The 17,995-nt window shown below is 49.6% G+C and overlaps 8 protein-coding genes and 1 non-coding gene across 9 annotated transcripts; 4 read left to right on the top strand and 5 right to left on the bottom strand.

The window, feature by feature from the left end:
• Nucleotides 1-88: 88 nt before the first annotated feature.
• FVEG_08714 (hypothetical protein) lies at nt 89-1,903 on the bottom strand (the record flags this gene model as incomplete). Its single annotated transcript, XM_018897600.1, has 2 exons — nt 89-886; nt 935-1,903. 2 exons carry the CDS (start codon nt 1,901-1,903, stop codon nt 89-91), a joined length of 1,767 nt encoding a protein of 588 aa, XP_018755293.1.
• A 737-nt stretch (nt 1,904-2,640) lies between these two features.
• On the top strand, nt 2,641-3,834 carry FVEG_08715 (hypothetical protein; the record flags this gene model as incomplete). Its single annotated transcript, XM_018897601.1, has 4 exons — nt 2,641-3,122; nt 3,174-3,505; nt 3,559-3,649; nt 3,699-3,834. 4 exons carry the CDS (start codon nt 2,641-2,643, stop codon nt 3,832-3,834), a joined length of 1,041 nt encoding a protein of 346 aa, XP_018755294.1.
• A 536-nt stretch (nt 3,835-4,370) lies between these two features.
• On the top strand, nt 4,371-6,426 carry FVEG_08716 (hypothetical protein; the record flags this gene model as incomplete). Its single annotated transcript, XM_018897602.1, has 6 exons — nt 4,371-4,731; nt 4,781-4,837; nt 4,890-5,218; nt 5,267-5,641; nt 5,689-6,074; nt 6,129-6,426. The coding sequence occupies 6 exons, from the start codon at nt 4,371-4,373 to the stop codon at nt 6,424-6,426; spliced, it is 1,806 nt and encodes a 601-aa protein (XP_018755295.1).
• Nucleotides 6,427-6,926: 500 nt separating this feature from the next.
• FVEG_08717 (hypothetical protein) lies at nt 6,927-8,216 on the bottom strand (the record flags this gene model as incomplete). The annotated part of the gene is made up of 2 exons (XM_018897603.1): nt 6,927-8,102; nt 8,154-8,216. The coding sequence occupies 2 exons, from the start codon at nt 8,214-8,216 to the stop codon at nt 6,927-6,929; spliced, it is 1,239 nt and encodes a 412-aa protein (XP_018755296.1).
• A 738-nt stretch (nt 8,217-8,954) lies between these two features.
• FVEG_08718 (hypothetical protein) lies at nt 8,955-10,106 on the bottom strand (the record flags this gene model as incomplete). The annotated part of the gene is made up of 3 exons (XM_018897604.1): nt 8,955-9,110; nt 9,161-9,833; nt 9,886-10,106. 3 exons carry the CDS (start codon nt 10,104-10,106, stop codon nt 8,955-8,957), a joined length of 1,050 nt encoding a protein of 349 aa, XP_018755297.1.
• Nucleotides 10,107-11,371: 1,265 nt separating this feature from the next.
• FVEG_08719 (hypothetical protein) lies at nt 11,372-13,654 on the bottom strand (the record flags this gene model as incomplete). The annotated part of the gene is made up of 4 exons (XM_018897605.1): nt 11,372-12,001; nt 12,053-12,540; nt 12,632-13,136; nt 13,190-13,654. 4 exons carry the CDS (start codon nt 13,652-13,654, stop codon nt 11,372-11,374), a joined length of 2,088 nt encoding a protein of 695 aa, XP_018755298.1.
• A 232-nt stretch (nt 13,655-13,886) lies between these two features.
• Nucleotides 13,887-15,255, top strand: FVEG_08720 (hypothetical protein; the record flags this gene model as incomplete). The annotated part of the gene is made up of 3 exons (XM_018897606.1): nt 13,887-13,978; nt 14,406-14,571; nt 15,202-15,255. 3 exons carry the CDS (start codon nt 13,887-13,889, stop codon nt 15,253-15,255), a joined length of 312 nt encoding a protein of 103 aa, XP_018755299.1.
• A 573-nt stretch (nt 15,256-15,828) lies between these two features.
• FVEG_08721 (hypothetical protein) lies at nt 15,829-17,816 on the top strand. The gene is made up of 3 exons (XM_018897607.1): nt 15,829-16,372; nt 16,422-16,586; nt 16,636-17,816. The coding sequence occupies exons 1-3, from the start codon at nt 15,931-15,933 to the stop codon at nt 17,631-17,633; spliced, it is 1,605 nt and encodes a 534-aa protein (XP_018755300.1). The 5' UTR covers nt 15,829-15,930; the 3' UTR covers nt 17,634-17,816.
• A 32-nt stretch (nt 17,817-17,848) lies between these two features.
• FVEG_16405 lies at nt 17,849-17,922 on the bottom strand. The gene has a single exon. It is a non-coding gene; the product is annotated as a tRNA-Val (tRNA).
• Between the last annotated feature and the right edge of the window lie 73 nt (nt 17,923-17,995).

The raw sequence follows: 17,995 nt of genomic DNA, 5'->3' as shown, positions 1-17,995 counted from the left end.
CAAAAGTCTTGCAAATTTCTAGGTTTATGGTATGCTCAGTAAGACTGATGATATATGATTAAAACTCTATCTCGTACCCTTCCCATCTTTAAACGTTGACAATCGGAATGATAACCTTGCTAGGATAATCTCCGCCGTAATGAATCTTGTGCTGCCCCTTGTTCTTCTCACTATCTGGCCTTGGCTTGGAGAACGCAGCAACTTCAGTGAACCCAGGATACTGTCCCAAGATATCTACCTGAAGGGTCTGGCCCTCCTCGTAGTCCACTCCCATGCACCAGATACCAATATCGAGCTTGACCACTTCACCCTTGGGAACCTTCTGCACCTCATCGTGAGGGTGGAAGGGGAACTGAGGATGTATCGATCGCTTCTCATCGATCTTCCGTTGTGACGCTCGGAGAATACCCATAGCGCCGTTGTGTAATGTAAGACTTGAGCGATCCTTCTCATCCATGGCGTCAACCGACTTCACTGGAGTCTTCTCAATAGGGAACTGCAAGTGGCTCAACTCCTTGCCGTTCTTGTCGAGCTTGCGAACTTGTACAAAGACAACCATGTCGTCTAAATCATCACAGCTCATGTATAGCTCCGCTTTAGGCATTCCAATTATTCTTGTATGCTTGTCGAAAGTGTATCGGAACTTGGCGATGGACCAGCGATCTTCAGAGTTGTAGGTCTTGATACCTGAAGATGGTGCACTATCTAGAAGTGCATCGTTGTCTCCCAGGTAGAATGAGCGATAGTCGGTGTTGGGAACAGGGAAGTCTGGGAGCTCAATGTTGCTCTTGACCTTTCCTTCGTCAAACTGGAGAGTTGTCCAGCGCACTCGAGGTGTCTCCTCCCAGTCGTTATCAACACCCTTGAGGTACTTGTCGAAGTATTTCTAAAGTCATGTCAGCAGATATCATTTAGCGTAAAACAAATCACCGACCTTGAGCTCGGGGTAGCTCTCCTTGACCGAGTAAAGCTCAAACCACTCCTGATGTCCACACCACTTAATCCATTTCTTGTCACTTCCCAGCTCCATCCATCCACGCACAGCACCCATGGTGTGAATCTGGCTGAGGTCTGAGCCTGTGATAAAAACAGGAATGTTGATCTTGGAGAAATCCACGCGCTTATCGTTCCAATAAGCATTGGCCTGGGGGCTCCTTCGATACATCTCTGCAAAGTCCTCAACGCCGTGCTGACCTTTAATAACAAGAGTTGTGATAAGATCGAAGTTGCTCATGGTGAACCAGCCTCCTCGGCAGAATTGCTCGCGGAAGATATCTCCAGATCCCTCCCAAGGCGCAATTGCCTTCAACGAAGGAGGATTTTGTGCAGCAGCCTGCCATTGCATGATAGCCAAGTATGAGTTGCCAGCCATGCCGACGCTGCCATTGCACCAGGGAAGCTTAGCAAGACCCTCGATGACATCGTGAGCATCCTCCGCCTCTTGTGCACCCATGCAGCACGCGTCGCCGTCGCTGTTGCCGGCTCCGCGAGCATCAACATGTGCAATTGCGTAGCCTTGGTTCACCCACCAAGCAGGGTCAAGACCCTCAAACTTCTCGAGTCCACTGACGTCGTCTTTTGTGAGACAGCAGGCCCATGTGCACACATTGAAGATCATGTCAATAGCTGAGTATTTCTTGCCATAAGGAGACCAAGAGATGATGACGGGAACCTTTTCAGAACCTGTCGGGCGATAAATATCGACATAAAGCCGGCAGCCGTCACGGACAACGATTTCAACATCGTGATCAATGCGGACGTCAGAGTCAAGAGGTCTTGCGTCGAAGGGTCTGGATCCCTTCTTCAGCACTTCAGACTTTCCTGGAGTGGGTTCAACATAGCCATTGTCGCCAACCTCAGGCTTGTTGAGAGGCTTGTAGGCAACCTGAACGGGAGGCGGCATGTTGGTAATAGGGAAGCTGGAAAATGAGGGAAATGGATGTTTCAAAGGCAACAGAAAGCTTGTTTGTAATAATTTCTGTAAAGAGGGTCTGGGTGAATACAATGATTAGAATTGACAAGGTGTTTGACTGGCTACTGTTGACAAGAGATTGGAGCCTATCTTTAAGCTCTCTTCACCTTCAATAATTATCTCAAGATTCATTGCGGAGTTGAGAGACAAACTCAGTAATTTTCTGGATCCGCATGGTTCGGGTCGGGCTAAAAGACTCCACGGGGAGATTGAGGGGAAGATCGCGGAGACGCAATGCGGTTGATCATGCAACCCCAGGCGGATAGCATCATCCTTATTCCCCGTCTTATCATTGGTTCCTGCGATGTCTGGACCCTGTAGACCCCGCGCTAGACGAACTGCTTTCCCTTACCAAGTGGCTTTTGCAACGGTCATCTGAGTTAATATCCGAGGTCGAGACTGCAATGAGGAGAAGTCTCTAAATCCGAACCGAAACGAAACAGGCCGGACCGAAAATTAGTGAAACACAATTAGCCTTTCGCTTCGTCAGTCAGCAAAAGATGATTCCGAACCGAGAAAGCCCTCACTACCCCAGGTCTCCGCGTTCTGAGTCCCCGGATCAGAGATATAACTAAGGAACCTTCAGCCTCAATCCATTCTTAGCGCTTCATCATCAAACATCACACTTCCATCTTCACTTCATTGTATCATTCACATCACAGTCCATCATGTCTACCACTACTACAATGCAGATGGAGCAGACCGTCGCTGCTCGCTTCGAGACCAAGGATCTCGTCGAGTTTGACCCCAATGTCGTCTACGGCGACTGGAGAGATGAGTTCCACAAGACAGGCTGTGTCCTGATCAAGAACGTCATCAGCAAAGAGAAGGCTCAATACTATTGCGACAAGCAGATTGAGTGGCTCAAGAAGTTTGAGCTTGGCTTCGATGAGAAGGACCCCAGCACTTGGAATGCGGATCACCTCCCCGTCAGCTTCAAGGGTGGTATGTACTACGGTTATGGTGCTACACACGAGAAGATGGCTTGGGAAGCACGAACCGAGCCCAAGGTCGTTGAGATTTTCGAGAAGCTCTGGGGAACCAAGGAGCTCCTGTGCTCTTTTGATGGTCTCAATGTTTCCCTGCCCAACCGCACCGATATCACTTGGAGCCCTTGGCCTCACTGCGATCAGAACCCCGAGCGAAAGGGGTAAGTAATCCTTCCGAATTACCCCAACCTTTTGCTAACCCGAGCCCAAAGCATGCAAGCCGTGCAGGGTCTTCTGAACTTTGCCCCCAACGGCCCCAAGGATGGTGGTCTCATGCTCATGAAGGGTTCTTCCAAGCTCTTCAATGAGTTCTTTTCTCAAAAGCGTGACTCTGCTGATCATGAGGATGCCCCTCCTCCTGAGATCAAGTACATGGACCTGTTTATCTTCAGTGAGAAGGACGTCAAGTGGTTTGAGGAGCGAGGCTGCACCATGTACAAGGTCGACATGGAGCCCGGTGACTTTGTTCTCTGGGACTCTCGTACCATGCATTATGCTCGATTCCCCGAAGGTGACCAAATCCGACATGTTCAGTACATCTGCAGTAAGTTGCGCGTCCCAAGTTGGCCCGAACCTTGACTGACACCAACCTCAAAGTGACACCACGACAATTCGCAACTGAGGAAGCTCTCGAGGCAAAGGCCTTTTGCTTCAACAACTATATGGGCACTACACATTGGCCTCATTGGTTAGTAAATGATGCTTGTTTTCGTTATTTGTTGTTAACTCGTTCCTAGCAACATCCGCATCGCTCAGGAGAAGCCCATGAGGAATGGCGAAATCTGCCCCAAGTACCGCACAGAGCCATTTGAGAAGCCTGAAGTAACAGATCAGATACTTCGATTGGCAGGCGTCAAGCCTTATGATGAATGATGGAAAATTTTGGGAATGGGTCGTGGGGGAGATTGATAGCCTAGATCATGTTACAGTAGTCAAGACTTTCGCAATACATTTTGTTCTACATACAAACAGCTGCCCTTTGTCAAGTCTGCACTAAATCTAGTCTAAGGATTACAAATCTAATCTAAACAGTTACCAATTTTATCCTAAAGACCGGCATTACCTTGGGTGGAGGCCCGCGAGTTGAGAGGATTGGTTGGTAATCCTTCGGATGATTTTCGCAAACAAATTTGGTGAGATCTTGACAAGAACGGCAAGACTTTCGGTTCGAGTTTTAACTATACACACCTCCGAATAAAACCTTCTTCATGATATTTTCAATCAATAGTTCATGATAGGCCAAGTCTGCCCAGAACTTGGCATGGGGGGACTCGCAAGAGTCTGGATCCGGTTCGGTAGCAACACCATAATCCGGGGTATGATCCGGGGTAGCAGTTCGGTTCGTGATGCCTCTAGCCTAAATCATCACAAACCGCACTAATTGTACCGAGATATCGGGATGTGGTCCCATGCGGGGAAACAAGGTTGCGGGGAGTAGCACTAGCCAAGACCATGAGATTGCGCGCAAGGACTTCACCTCCTGTCGTGTTCTGTTATCTCTTGGCCTCGTCCCTTTCTCTATAAAGTCTGGCGGTGCAGCCTCGTTGGATTATTCCTCACCACCATCTTCTGCATCGCAACAACAGAGAACAACTACTACCAAGGCCAGCATCATGGATACCAAGTCCGATGTCAATCATGTCGAGAGCATCTCGAAAGATTCTCTCGACGTGATTCAGGTCACAAAGTCGAAGATTGAGGTCAGCGGAACTGTCAAACTGATAGAAGGAAAGACGATCTACATCCCAACGCCCACTGCAGATCCTCAGGGTAAGACTATGCTCCTCTTTGAATACTCAGCCAATTGCTGACAGGTCAGATCCTTTGAACATGAAGATGTGGCAAAAGGCTCTCGTTCTCATTGTCATCTCCCTATGTACGTACAATCCTCGATCGTCACTCAGAATCGCAAACTCACATACCACAAGTCTCGACGATCGGCCTGGCTTTGGTCTCAGGATTCGGAGGTCTCTTAGGCTTCTACATTCCTGCCTACGTCGCCGTTGGCAAGGACTACGCCGACATCACCCACCTCATGACTTATCCTACCCTCTTCATGGGTATCGGTAATCTCATTGGTATGCCTCTCGGTATCGCGATCGGTCGACGAAGCGTTCTTCTCGGAGCTACAATCATCATGATCCTCAGCGCTGGTCTCTGTGCAGGAGCTACCACCTATGAGTGGCATCTTGCTGGACGCGTCATCCTTGGACTCTCGGCTGGGCAGAGTGAGGCTCTTGTTCCCATGATCACACAGGTAATACCTCTAACTTTCACAACCTGGCGATGTCTAATGCCTAGATAGGAAATCTTCTTCCTTCACGAGAGAAGTACCTGCATGATGATCCAGCAGACTATTCAGACTATCCTGACGACTGTCTTCACTATCTTTGCCAGTCCCATCGCCGAAGCCATCACGCCCCAATGGTGGTATGGTCTTGGTGCTATCCTCTCCGGTGTCTCCTTCGTCCTCGCCCTCTTCTTTGTCCCCGAGACCAAGTATTACCGCCCCAAGGCTGCCTACCAAGCTGGCGGTAGCTCCGATGATGAGAATGTTGTTGAGGTCTGCACCGAACGTCCCGAACTCGACTATGTCAACTTTGCCCCTCGCACATTCCGATCCGATATGAGACTCTGGGTTGGCAAGCCTGAGTGGAACAAGGTCATTGAGATTTTCACAGTAAGTTACCGGCCCCTCGTGGTCTAGAACCCTCTAACACACACTAGCAAAGCTTTGCCCTCATCCTTTTCCCCAACGTTCTCTGGGCCCTTTGCCTCAACGGTCTTACTCTTGGTGTTAATATTGCTATTGGAACGACTTATGGCTCTATTGTCACCGCCCCTCCTTACAACTGGCCTCAGTCATCTGCCAGCTACGCCAACGCTGGTCAGATCGTCACCTCGCTTATCGCACTCCCTTGCTTCGGTTTCGGCTCGGACAAGCTCATCAAATGGTTCGCGGGCCGACGCAACGGCATCCACGAGCCTGAGATCCGTCTGATTCCTCTTGCTTTCCCCATTGTCGTTGGTGTCTTTACTGCTGTCTTATACGGACTTGGTGCTACCTATCCTGAGAAGTACCACTGGTTCACCTATGTCTGGGCACTTGCTGCGTGAGTATCTCCCTATTCTCAAAAAGGAGGCCCCAAATTTCTAACTACTCATAGCTACTACTTCACGTTTGTCGGAGCCAACATTGTCGCTATCACATATCTTCTGGACAGCTATCCTCAGCGAGCCGGTCCCCTCCTGGTCATTATTTGTGCCCTCCGTGGTGTCATGTCATTTGGCGTCAGCTACGGAATTACTCCCTTCATCGAGAGAAACGGGTACGATGGCGCCTTCGGTGTCTTTGGTGGCTTGACTGGTGCATTTGGAGTCCTCGGCATCTTCGTCTTCATCTTCGGTAAGAAGATCCGAAAGTTCACAGGAAGGTTCTGCGAGGACAAGGACAAGGCCGAGTAAACTTATCCAAAAGGGTTATAGTTACGAAGCTGCAACGATAGTGCTTGTTTTAGTCTTCGGTTGCTGTTCCGAGTGAATGAAGGGGTGTTAAGTGGTTAATATGAATATGATTATGATACAGTTAGAACAGTTTCTCATTGCCTTGATAACAAAGTGATATGTCTCCACCATGCAGAAGATGCCATGGCAACAGATTTCTAGCATTGACAGGGTATCAAATCAGATAATAGAAGGCTATCCGTACCTTGCCAGCCTATATTCATTTCTGTGGAGTAAGGTCTCGAAAATGGCCATATCCTTTGGTGCTTCAGGGTTATTTTCAATCGGACATATATCGAGAAGACAGAGGCATGTACTCTTAAGTGTCGATTACTGAAAGCCTCACTGTATAAGAAAGAACTCGAGTGCGTGTTTGGCCGGAAATCCAAGATATGACAGGTCTATACAAATATGGGACAAGATGTTGGTATCACTCAGTCTCTTACTAACTAAATACACTGTCAAGGGTTTGCGGTTCCATTCTTCTGACGCTCTTCCCAGTCCTCAGCTCCGTTGTAATGACAATTGTATCTCATAAATTGAGCAGGATCGAGATTCACCCTCTTGCTCACCCCATCAGTTGCTGGCTTCGCCTGCTCCCTGCTAAACTTCTGGATCAGAGATGCTCTATCATATCTGGCAGCAAAGACTCTCTCCAAAGCAGCGCCGACCTCGTCTCTCGATTGTACGTTGGCCAAGAACGTGCAGACAGCCTCCGCATCCTCGATGCTCTGTGATGCACCTTGCCCTTGAGTAGGAAGCATGGCATGAGCAGCGTCACCAATCAGGATGGTTCGACCCTTTACCCAACGTGGAAGAGGGTCGATATCTCTCAGCTGCCACAAGCCGATGTCTGGAGCTGCCTTGAATATATCATGGAGCCATGAAGGGAAATCTGAATAGGCTTCTAACAGCTTCTCAATGCTTCCAGGCGCGACCCAGCTGTCTGAGCTTTCCTCAGCAAGCTTTTCGTCAGGCACTAAAGCAACAATACCATAAAGTTTGCTTTTTCTGCCCGGCCCCATAATCACTCTTCGATCGTGGCCCATTATCATGGTTGTCTTGGGAACTCGGGGATCCAGGAGTTGATTTGGTAGAGAGAGCCCCTCAAGATCCTCAGTTGGGATCAGCATTCGATAAGCTGACGTGCCAGTCGGTAGAGCACTCCTCTTCTCGCCTACCACGGCAGTTCTCACAAGACTATGAATACCATCGGCACCAATGATGAGGTCGCCGTGGATCTTCTCGCCCGAGTCCAGTGTCACAATGCCTTCGTCACAATCGACACTCGCGACTTGGCAACCTGTGCGAACATCTACAGGATTACCATAAGCTTCTTTGCTTGCTGCAGCGGTCCCCAGAGCCGCTTGTAGATCTTGTCTGTGATAAAGCATACGCTCGGCACCGAACTGTCCTTTCTGGAAGGGCAGTTCTCTCACCAAGTTGCCATCGGCATCAAATATTCTGAAGCCTTGATCGGCTTGAGGCTCAGCACTCTCAAGGAAAGGATCAAGCTTCCACTTGGTGATGATCTTGCTGGCGTTGGGCTGTAGCGAGATTAAAGCGCCGACCTCGCGTAGGAGGCGAGAGCGCTCAAGGACAGTAATGCGCCTGTTGGGATGTCTTAGAGCAAAGGCCTGGGATGAGTTAGCTAGGGTGTTAGGACCTCTGAGGTTCGCTAGACTTACAGTTGCGAGACCTGCGATGCCTCCACCAACAATCACAACATGTAGTTCAGGCATGCTTCCCATGATGAATTTGGTATGGTATCTAGATATTGCGCTTAACTTTTTCGTGACAGTAACAATGATACTGATCTTGCCAATCGCATCTTATACGGTGATGCCAAGGGTCTCGTTAGGGGCCACGCTAGGTACGGTAGCATCGCTTGGTCCGAAAATCAACGGAGCAGCAAACCGAGTCCGAACCGAATCGAACCGAAGGGACCGCTGCAGCACAAACCGAGATCGGTCTGCAAGGTCAACCCCTCACTTCACTAAAAGAAACCTAATCCGTTTACAAGATAGCATGGAGCATTGACAAAGGTTGCAGCTCTAATGAATGACATGACGCGTGTCGCCGTAGATGAAGAATGAGCGCGGCTAATAAATCCGGTATATCTGGTTTTATACAGACTGACTTGAAGCTTCGGACATCATCTGAAGCTCAGGGATACATATTTCAGATTGGTAGTCAGTTCTTCCGAGCATCTTAGAGCGTGAAAAGTATCATCACAAGAGTTATCGTCAAGTTATGTATTCTAGATCAACACTCTCAACTATCCCATCTCGATATGACTCCCGTCCATATTCGTGGCTTTCTTACAGTCATGAGCTCGTGTAGTGCAAAACATTATATGTTGGGCGCTCCATCACAATGAGGATCATGATAGAACGTGCGCTGTATCTCTGACAAAACATATGCATTCTGATGTCTTTATGCTACAATAACTACAAACTCCTTTCATTATGATCACGGTCCCCTCCTCTCTAGCTAGCTTCTGCCTTGATGTAAGGAATACCCGTCAACTTGAAAGCCCTCTCGTTCAGAACGGGTTCGTGCAGAGGTCTGTCGCGTACTACGTGATCAGGCTTGCCGTTGCGCTTGGCCTCATTAGAGCCGAGGTGGCGAGCGTTGGGCCAGTGCTGGGCTTGTTAGTACTCGAAACAAAATAGACGGGTAGGAATAAACTCACCGTTGTGCCGACTCTGCGCTCAAAAGCGTCCTTCTTGCGGATGAGGTCCTCTTGGGACGCCTCAGACACAGGCATGAAGCAAGTGTAGATGGCGAAGCGGTCTTGTTGGCTCTTCACAGGAATATTATAGTGAGGGGTTCGGGAGTCCCAGAGGATCAGGTCACCAGGCTCAGCCTCGACCTTGTACCACTCGCAGCCGTGCTCCTCGAGCCACTTCATTCCTTTGTCTGTGAATCCGTACCACTCCTTAGTCCAAGCTGGAATTCGCTCTTCAGTACCACGGATCTCATCGTGGAACTGCTTGCTCTTGGTGTGGCCGCCCTTGGCGACAATGAGACCACCGTCATTGGGGCCGTTGGGAAGAAGGTTGACGAGTCCTTGGAGGCAGCGGAATCCAGGCACATCGGGGTCCTGATCTTGATGAGGCCAAGGCTTATTCTCGGGAAGGTTTTCTCTGTTTGCGAAGCCGTAGTTGATAGCGTCGAAGGAGACAATGAGATCCTCAGATCCAAGAGCCTTCTCAAAAGCTCCGACAACACCAGGCTCAGATCGAACTCCCCATACGAAGTCTTCGTGGGCGGCGCCGTAGTTCAGAAGCATACCCTTCTCGTTGATGACGGGAAGCTTGTCGGGGTGGACACTTGAGGGGTCGTTTCGGTTGTATCCAAGGCCGCTAAGGATTGTCAGTAAACATTTCTTTAATTATGATGCGGTCGTATACTTACAAGCTCTCAATCAGACCGTACATACGGTTAGCGTAGCTCAGAGCTCGCTCCCTGGGAATAGCACCCTTGACAACGGCATATCCGTCACGGACAAGGTCATCTCTCCAGTCTCCGTATCGTCTGTTGTTGCCATCGATCACGATACGCTCAAGTCCCTCGGGGCGGAGGGTGAGGGTTGGGTGCTCCTCAGTAGTGGTGGTGGTAGTTGCTGAAGGAGCCATCTTGTATGCCGATAGTTGCTTGAGATGAAGTTTGAATCGGATGCTTCGGTGGTGATCTGTTGACTTTGGTTGAAGTTGGAGGTCGAAATTCCCATTCCTCTTTATATCCAGCTCGAAGAAGCGGCTCTTCGGCCCCACAGCGTCCAAAATACTGGTGCGTAGACCAAAACCTGGGGTAATGCAGGATCAGCAACGAGTTGATCGAATGTCCGAACCGAACCAACCGAGTTCAACCGAGCGGACGAGTTCACAAAGTGTGCATAGAGACTAAATATCTCGGTCCTCTGTTAGTTATTTGACCATGTTTGTGGCGGATTTCGCCTCACAATTGGGCTAGAACACTGTTTCCCGCGCCGAAGCCCGTGAACCGCTGGCAGATCAAGAACTCCACGGGAGGCTCCACGGCTCGCATTACGTGACATGATTCCACGTGAATGACCCAGGAGTCACTTTTTTTTCTAACTGTTAGATCATCGCTGACTGCACAAACCCGTATTGCTTTGCATGCGATTGTCCCTTGTCGACATTATCTGGTACGTGAGGAACTGGCTGATGTGAGGGCCAAGGGACTACTTGTCATGGTCACAGCATGAGAGATCTTTTTCTAGTACTTGGGCTTGTCTCTGTGATTACGATTATCTGAACGATGGTTGAGAGTAGAGTGTAAGAATCGTGCGTTACACATCTTACGAGGTAGGAAGAGCCTTGAGTCATCGCCTGTAACCTGTGACAAAGCTTTTCCAATACAATATTTCACTACTGCCAGATAAGCCTGAGAAATATCGACATAAGCCTATTAGACCTTAGTACAGAATCAGGGTTTTCGTTTGCCTAATCTTAGCAAGTAGATAACAGGTTGTCACAAGAAAGGATGATGATAATTACCCAAGTGTTTCCCTTGTAACCCGACTGACAGCCTTTCCAAGGATGATAGGCAGTTTCCGAACCTCTCACCTATGATCAGCTTACACAATGAGCCCATATCATGGAGTCCGAGCGGCTCGGCTCGGTGTGCATAGGAATGAAACCGACGAGGATGATCATTTGGAGTTCTATATCAGGCATGCACCCGCTGGCGGCCTATTGCTTTGTTTTTAGGCGTTACATTCCTCTGTCAAGTCACCATTCTGGATCGTCTGCCGTAGGTAGATAAAGCAGACGCTCTCGTCAATTCATTACTACAAAGGGTATCTAATTCGAAGTCATATATGCTTAGGTAAGTTCATGACAAACTCGGGGAGTCTTTTCACCATTCATACATTATCTCAGCACATCCCTCGATCTCCAATCGTGGCAAAGTCGCTCTCCATCACAGCCCAGAAGTGATCCAAGGGCATGGCCTGGAAGGGGTCCTGGAAGTACTCCAACGGATCAAACACGAACGAATCGGTCCCGACATCACCAAACTGATTTGGCGACAACATCCTCTGGTCGTTGTTTGTGGTCTGCAAGTCTGGCTGTGGAGGTCTTTGTGTTTGCTCAGAAGAGCTATTATCACCCGACAAGACTTGGTTCACCCGCTGCGTCAACTCGAGCACGCCTTTCACGAATTCGCTGTGTTGCCCGACTCTTCGATAACAATCTGCGACATAATCCGATGCGATGCGCACAAGCTCTCCGTCGCTGCGGCCCATGCGCTTGTGAGGCTTCTTGAATGTCTGCAGCGCGAGGGTTGTAGCAGCAAGGAAGGTCGGTGTAGGCGTTAATAGAGGAAAGTCAGGTTGGGAATCTGCAAACTCTGCGACTTGCGTTATGATAGACCTTGCAGCTTCCACGCAAGTTGTTTGGCTCTGCAGTAGTCGTGTTGTGCTAATCTTGGCCTCGTGCTTTTGCACTTCGTTGCTGAAAGAGGCTTCGGGGAAGAGGAGGGATGCTCGTAGAAGGGTAATTTGAGCCTGTTCCAGATGCGTCAGTGGTTGCAGTATTACTCGGCAGAAGAAACTTACTTGATGAAATTGTAGAGACAGAAAAACCGCGAATGAATGCTCTTCTGAACTTTTGGGAGTGCTTTGGTTTGCCCTTGCATCTTCCGACGCCTCGTCAAGCCAATCAACAAGCGCCTGATCAAGCTCTGAGATGCCTGACAGGAACTCCAAAGCGGTCTCCGCTCTGCGCTGGAAGATGTGCTCACTAATCTTGCCCACCAGCAAAGAAAGCGACACCCATCTGATGAAACAGGGATCGAGGCCGCTGGTCTTGTCGGGCAACGGCTGGTCGCAGTCGGTAATCTCAATCGCGCTCGGCCGACCGGTCTCCAGTTGCATGGACTTCTCTAAGGCATAGCATGCCCACCAGACCCGGGAATGCAATTTTCGGTCGACTTGGTTGCCGGTATCATCGTTCGGATTGGATATGACGATCTTGCGGTGGAAACCTATTGAGTAGCCAATTCGTATGGCTTGGCCAAGGAGGTGCCAGCATTGGCCGTCCTTCCCTGTAGACATTGTCAGCGTCGCAAGTCTGAGAATTGATGAGAAGGATCTGAGCGTGTGAGATGTCGGGTGAGGATGTGAGTTAGTGATTACCTCTTGCACGCATTGCGATTGCGAGTAAGACAAGCGCTTGTACCGAGCTCATATATGGGAAGCTCAATAGATGGCTCACTAGGGAATAAGCTCCAGTGAGATATCCAGTTGCCGTTGGCGATATTTGACCTTCGTGGTCGTCCATTCCGATGCTCAGCACTGCGTAGACTGCGACAAGGGCCGGCGCATCGACTGAGGTCACCGCGCCTTGAAGCCCAGTCGGGGATGTCTGTTGCATTTCGGAGAATCGTAGAACGTCGGATATGAAGGCTGTATGATCGAGAACGGGGGCGAGAGGGTGCGTGCGACTAAAGTATTTCTTCAAGCAGGGCTCCATGACTGACATGCTTGGAAGATCCGGGAGAATTGGCACCAACGGAAGGGCATATTCTTCTGTGAAGCACATTCCCCATCGGAAATGCCTGCCAATTGGGTCAAACCCGCGTCGCTGGAGGAAAAGGTCGATGAATCGAGTGAGGCATTGTAGGCTGCTTGAGCCCATGTACTGCACGCAAGCTCAATTAGTATGCAGCTATGAGACGAAGCCCGAATACTGACCTTGATGCGATGCGACGACTCATCAGTGTTCATGACCACATCAGGACTGTCGTTCGTGTGCACATCTGTGCCGCTATCAGGCGTGCTCTGGCTCTCCTGGTATGCGCGCTCAATCCACGATGGGTTCCTCTCTTTATTCCCTGCATGTTGCGACCCCACGATCGAAGACGCGGGAGAGCTCTGTTGGCTCGCGGTCGCAATTGAAGCCCGGCGCTGGATCGGCGATATTGTAGATATGCTCTGTGAGCTCTTATGTGGCCATTTGCGCACCGCTGGACCATTGGGTCTTCTTGGGTCAAAGGTCTCACACTCGTCGCCGCGAAGAACACAATTGCGACACTTGGGCGTTGTCGCGTCGCATCGCACTTTGCGCTTGCGACATTGTGTGCAAGCTAGTGATAAACGGCCACGTTTTGATCGCGGCGGGTTCGGTGAGAGGGGTTGTTCTTGTGATGCTGTATCCATTTTGGCTATGTCGACAGGGAATGGTAGAAAACTTGGGACCGCGATTCTTGGGGATGGATTAGACTGGAAACAATTTTGGGATATTCAGGATAAGAACGGAGTAGACAATTTGACGACGTAGTCTCTTTCAAGCTCGCGACTCAGTCTCAGGTGCAATGTCTCGAGACTTGATTCAATTGACAACAACGGAATGAGGCCGTGAGCTCAGTCAGAGGTTCTGCATCTCTCCGAGATGGTGACGGAGGGTGTCGTCAACAATTTGTATCCCCTGCAGATGACCATGACACAGGCGAAGACAGGGCGCTATCGCAGTGAGCGTCCGGGGTACAGTGCACTAAAAGCATGTTCCCCGCATGCCTGGGAATCTCCGAATCGCGGAAGAGCTTCGCGGCTTCAGATCATGGGAATATTTTCTCGCGGGGTAGACTCTGGGGTCTCCTAATAGAGACTAGATGGCCCCCACGAAGTTCGAGGCCCCGGGTTAACTTGGTCATGTTCAATTGTGCTCGTTTTCATTGGAGATGAGCTATTGAGTCGTTGAGGAGGCGTCGTCGCTAAACTTCGGTTCGATTCGGTTCGGAAGAGGTCAACCAACTGAACCGAATCGAGGGGTAGGTCTGTCGCTGAGAGTCTGGGGTTGGTCAATTTGCATTGAGACACGACTCGAGACTCGCGGCCAAATGCAAGAATGCTAGCCAAACTTGGGGCTTTATTTTTCCTGGACGTGTCTGAATATTATCAAATAGTATAGGTCGCTCGAGTCACCCTCATTGTATTCGCTGAGAGACCTTAGAGAGCCTGCGCTGCTAAGGTTGATGAGTGTCCAAGCCAGCGTCAGCGTGATTCTCAAGGCTGGCGACGAGGCTAGCGACGAGGCTGGCAAGCGCGCTCGCGATTTCAATTTTGCCATAGATAGGGTAAGTTCTATTGTCCGAATTTCTAATAAGGCTGTCGCTCGAGAGATCGTGAGAAATACAATGGTCATCAGGGAGGAATTTGTAGGCATACTGCTGTTATCCGACATGGTGGACCAGTGACTTACTTATGCGGTAGCGACTTCAAGGACAGACGGGCATCGAAAGATAACCATCATCGAGGCGTGAGCCTACCTACCTAGCCAGCGGTTTCTGCCTTCCGTAGAGAGCAGTCCGTATAATTTATCTAAATCTTTGAAAGCTGATATGTTACAATCATCTTTTTGCTTGGTTTGCCTTCCCACTGTTGGTGCGCGTTTGCTCCTCGCATTTGGACATTCACTTGTACAGAAAACAGTGCAACAACGCCATCCAGCTAAACATGATTCTCTCATTTTGGACTTATCCTTTCAGTTTCAAAATCAGTTTGTTGTCTTCGCCTGTTTCTAATTCTCTCATTTCTGTCGCTCCTTGCTGGGTGAAGACTCTTGGTAGGCATCAGCTGTTGGTCAGAATCAATTGCTTCAAGTACAGTGAGCACCTAGGTGTGTAGGAAACTCACGACTTGCACAACTAAATGCCCCTGGATTTCCTCCCAACTCATCTACTTTCGTTACTATCTTCGATAAACAGATTATCATTGAGTTTCCCTCTTTTCAGGACATCGATTACGGACAAACATATTAATTCACGACTTCTGCGCCGTGCTTATTGAACGGCGTCGGGCGAGTGTCGATATCTGCGTGGTGCCAGCTGGAGGGAGATATACTGGAGACAGGGCACTGCATGCGCTGAAAGTTCAGCACTCCCGTCCGATTGAGTTCGCAAGGGTAACCAACCCAACGATCCAAATAAAGTTGGAAGCTTCAATCCGAAATCTCCCTTGGAATAGCATTGTCAAGTTTGGGTAACTTATCTTAATTTAAAATTTCTGATAAGCTCTTATTGACATGGTCCGAAAGTCAATTATTCCACTTCATGGCAACATTCGTTGTTACTCGTGGCATCACACTTGTAATCCCATCTCGGTGTTACAAGACCCCAAGAAAATTGTGATCTCAGTCCCTCCCAACTCACAACGTTCCTCGCCCGCAGCCTCCTTGAGCAATAAATAAATAAAAAGGTGTCACCTTTGTTCCCTCTCCTTGCCTCACGGACCAATCGCACAATACATAATTGCCGTCCTCATCGGCACGCTACCACGAAGATCATGCAACCCTCCCGGAATCTACATCCCGAACCGAAAGCGAGCCGAACCAGCGCAACCTAATCCTCGAATAAGTGGTTCGTTCAATAATCTCCTGTTTACAAAATCGCCGGTTCCTGTTCGATCGATTTCTCGGCTGCAACATCACGCGTATCATGTCAGAGCCTCAACAGTCACAGCCATCTCAAGATGAACAGCCAAACGAGAAGGACTCTGTCGGCGCGCGCCTCCAGCCCGTGGAGACGGGTGCATCTTACGAGCCTCCGCCCATGAAGACACTTCAGCGGCGTCTTGTTGTTCTTTCTCTTTGTTTGACCCTGTTCCTCTGTGCTTTGGATACTACCATCTTGGCAACGGCGCTTCCGACCATCGGTAAAGAACTAGATGTATCAGCTCGCGAATATGCCTGGATTGGGTCCTCGTACACCCTGTCCACGACAGCGGTGACGCCTGTATGGGCAAAGATATCTGACATCGTCGGTCGCAAGGTTAGCATGATGACTTCCACTGGTCTTTTCATGGCCGGGAGTCTCATTTGTGCTTTGGCGAACTCAAGTGGCATGTTAATCGGAGGAAGAACTGTCCAGGGTCTCGGAGGTAAGCACTCTTTATCAAACCACGACTGCAACCCACTAACTAGACTAAGGCGGCGGCTGTATGGTGCTAATAACTATTCTTATTGGAGATCTGTTTCCTCTGAAGGATCGTGCCAAATACTATGGCATAACAGGAGTAGTGTTTGGCGTGGCTGGAGCCATTGGACCCGTCCTGGGTGGTGTCTTCTCTCAGGCAGTGACATGGAGATGGTGTTGTAGGTCGACACCACAAACCCCTTTGGAGATAGCTGCTAACATTACCAGTCTACATCAACTTACCCTTTGAGGGTATTGCACTGGTTGGGCTGTTCTTCTTGCTCAAGGTCGACATCGAGAAGGTATCTCTCGTCGACGGACTTCGCAGCCTCGACTGGCCTGGCTTTGCTTTCATTATCGGTGGCACCATTTGCTTCCTCTACGGACTTGAAGCTGGTTCAGGTGGACTTGCGCCCTGGAACTCTGCTTTCGTTATCTGCCTTTTGGTCTTTGGAGTCATCATCTTAGCGCTCTTCATGGTCTGGGAAGCGAAGTTTGCCAAAAATCCCATCATTCCTATAAGGATCTTCCAGAGCACCACCAATATCGCCGCCTTCGCCGTCGCCAACCTTCACTCGTTCATTTTCATTGCCTGCGATTACTTCTTGCCTCTGTACTTCCAAGTCGTCCTGGGCTTTTCGCCAATCATATCCGGAGTCACGCTATTCCCTTTGATCCTCCCGATGTCTATCTCAACTGGCGTCGGAGGACTGATCGTGAGAAAGACCGGCAACTACAAGCTTATCATCTTGGTGGGTGCCGCACTGATGACTTTGGGAATTGGCCTCTTCATTAGCCTTGGTCAACGCAAGGAATGGCCTAAGCTAGTCATATCAGAGGTCATCGCAGGTCTCGGCTGCGGCGTACTTTTCCAGAACCCTATGATCGCTCTTCAAACGCATGTCCGCCAGAGAGATATGGCGGCGACTATGTCAGCGTACACTTTCATGCGTGGCCTTTTTGTCTCGGTATCAATCGTTGTTGGAACCGTCTTTATCCAGCGTACTGTTCACGGCGGCAACTTGACAGCTGTGTCTAGTGACAAGGCGCAGGGTGAGACAGACAAGCATGGGTATGTCAGTGGTCTACGTGTTATGTGGGCATTTTACACTGCCTTGTGCGGACTGATGCTTGTGTCGGCTGTTTTTATCAAACCAAAGCCAGCGAAGATGGAGGAAGTCAGTAGTGAGGCAGCAAGTGAGACTCAGCAGAGCGATAAGTGTTGATGCCGAGGAGAATCAAGTTGAGATGAGGAAGTGTATTAGCGAAACCACCTAGAGACATACAGGATTGACGTGGGGTTATCGATAAAAGGGGTATTTCCACCATTTGAAGGCTTCTACTGATTCCAAGTGACGTGTCTCGCAACTAGTGACCTCAGGTAGAGGTACGGTTCAGCAAAAATAGGGAGCATTAAACGAAATGATGGCAAAAAAGAACGTGGTTCCGCCCGGGATCGAACCGGGGACCTTCTCGGTGTTAACGAGATGCCATAACCAACTAGACCACGGAACCGAGGTTTTGGATGACTCATCTGGCACCGCAGGGGATTATGTTGGCGCACTGATTGTCCCTGGAAGAATTGATC

Source organism: Fusarium verticillioides, chromosome 10 (assembly GCF_000149555.1).
Source record: "Fusarium verticillioides 7600 chromosome 10, whole genome shotgun sequence".
Taxonomy (NCBI): domain Eukaryota; kingdom Fungi; phylum Ascomycota; class Sordariomycetes; order Hypocreales; family Nectriaceae; genus Fusarium; species Fusarium verticillioides.
Note: the sequence above shows the minus strand (reverse complement) of the source record. Positions and strands in the feature narration are given on the sequence as shown.

Coding starts and splice junctions, on each gene's coding strand:
- FVEG_08721 (XM_018897607.1), top strand. CDS start 15,931: ATGTCAGAGCCTCAACAGTCACAGCCATCTCAAGATGAACAGCCAAAC. Junction 16,373..16,421: donor AACTGTCCAGGGTCTCGGAG/GTAAGCACTCTT, acceptor AACTAGACTAAG/GCGGCGGCTGTATGGTGCTA. Junction 16,587..16,635: donor AGTGACATGGAGATGGTGTT/GTAGGTCGACAC, acceptor TAACATTACCAG/TCTACATCAACTTACCCTTT.